General features: G+C 40.1%; 1 protein-coding gene across 1 annotated transcript; it reads left to right on the forward strand.

The window, feature by feature from the left end:
- The first annotated feature begins 494 nt into the window (after positions 1–494).
- On the forward strand, positions 495–1,361 carry LOC125775551 (polyadenylate-binding protein-like). Its single transcript, XM_049446207.1, has one exon. It carries the CDS (start codon positions 762–764, stop codon positions 1,344–1,346), a length of 585 nt encoding a protein of 194 aa, XP_049302164.1. The 5' UTR covers positions 495–761; the 3' UTR covers positions 1,347–1,361.
- The last annotated feature ends 515 nt before the right edge of the window (positions 1,362–1,876 follow it).

The raw sequence follows: 1,876 nt of genomic DNA on the forward strand, positions 1-1,876 counted from the left end.
TCGGGTAAAGATCCGCTCCGATCAACAAGTCAACCTTTTGACTCGTATAGAAATTATTATCCGCCAAGGGGATATTAGGTGGCCTCTTTAGAATTAAAGAGTGAATTGATATGGATGGAAGCAGTCCAGTCAATTTTGGCAGTACCAAAGCTTCCGATTCTAGTTTCAAACCTTTGTTACGGGGCGAGTCAATTGTGATCGAGCATACCGATTGAACTTGTCCTGATACGGTATTATTCAATCCTGATACTCGCGCGCTGACCTTTTTGGTTGCCAAATGTAAGCGTTTTTGGAGACTATTGCTTACGAAGGTGGCTTCAGATCCCGAATCAATCAGGGCTCTGACAGTGAAGGTGCTCTCGTTGTGACATATGGTCACCATGGCTGTACCTAAAAGCATGCTTCGACTGGTAGGCACATTTGAAATATTGGCCTTAATAGAGGCCACATGAGATTTAGTGGAAATCTCAGCAGTGTCTGTGCTGTCAGATATCTGTTCCTGTTGAGTCCGACGTGGTGAGTGGTCGTGTGGTAAATTAAGCTCGCTACTATCACATATTTTTGTGAAAAAATCATTTAAAAAACCAAAAAAAAAAAAATAAAAATATATAAAAATCAACAAAAAAAATTACAAAAAGTAGCAAAAATCGAGCAAGTGTATAAAACTTCTTTTAAGTTTTTCTTTTGTGTAGATTTTTCTCTTCAACGTTATTGAAGAGAGCGATTGAAAGAACAGAATTCGTAACAAGCCTATACGCATTATGTGGTCACAGCGGGACCCATCTTTGCGTCGTTCGGCCGTGGGAAATGTCTTTATTAAAAATCTTGATAAAAGTATTGACAATAAGGCGATTTATGACACTTTTTCTGCGTTTGGCAACATATTGAGTTGTAAAGTTGCAACCGACGAAAAGGGCAATTCAAAAGGATATGGTTTCGTACATTTTGAAACCGAAGAATCAGCTAACACTTCGATAGAAAAGTTCAATGGCATGTTGTTAAATGCTAAAAAAGTCTACGTAGGTAAATTCATTCCACGCAAGGAACGCGAGAAGGAATTGGGAGAAAAAGCAAAACTGTTTACTAATGTGTACGTAAAGAATTTTGGAGAAGATTTTGATGACGAGAAGTTGAAGGAGTTATTTGAGCCTTTCGGGAAAATAACCAGCTATAAGGTAATGGTTAAAGACGATGGTAAAAGTAAAGGTTTCGGCTTCGTAGCTTATGCGACCACCGAAGCAGCTGAAGCCGCTGTTGACGCGTTAAATGGAAAGGATATGGGGGAGGGTAAGGTATTATATGTTGCTCGTGCACAGACAAGCAGCACAGGCCAAGCAGAAAAGTGAGAGCGGCATAGGCAAGCAATGATAATTCGGGTGGTGGAGCACGGTGCTCGCTTGTTCCAATGATGTGGTTGGCCGTGGGGAAACGGTCGGCGCAATTATTCCACAGAAATATTAAATAAATAAAACAAAAGGTTTCATATAATATATAATTTAATTATAAAAATTTGGAACCACACTTACCTACGACTAGGATGTCGCAAAAGGAGAGAGCGCGCAACTATTTAGTTAGTGTTTAGTTGCGCGCGAATTTCCTACATGTGGTCTAAATGGAGGTATTCTTCTGAAACCCTATCGTATTCTGGTTTTAGCTCGCCTTTTTTAAGTAGGTTTTTTTCCATACTTAAAAACTGTTGGATAGCAGAGGTACGAGAATGACCTAAGGCGAGTGTGTGGGGAAATTCTGGCTTTAGTGGTAGTCCTACGACGTACCGGCCATTATCTAATCGAGTAGTTGTGGATTTGTAAAAATCCTCACAATATCGATCTTCTGGGGTTGTGATTGATATGGGGGGAAGTTCTTCTAACTCCCA

Source organism: Bactrocera dorsalis, chromosome 1 (assembly GCF_023373825.1).
Source record: "Bactrocera dorsalis isolate Fly_Bdor chromosome 1, ASM2337382v1, whole genome shotgun sequence".
Taxonomy (NCBI): Eukaryota; Metazoa; Arthropoda; class Insecta; order Diptera; family Tephritidae; genus Bactrocera; species Bactrocera dorsalis.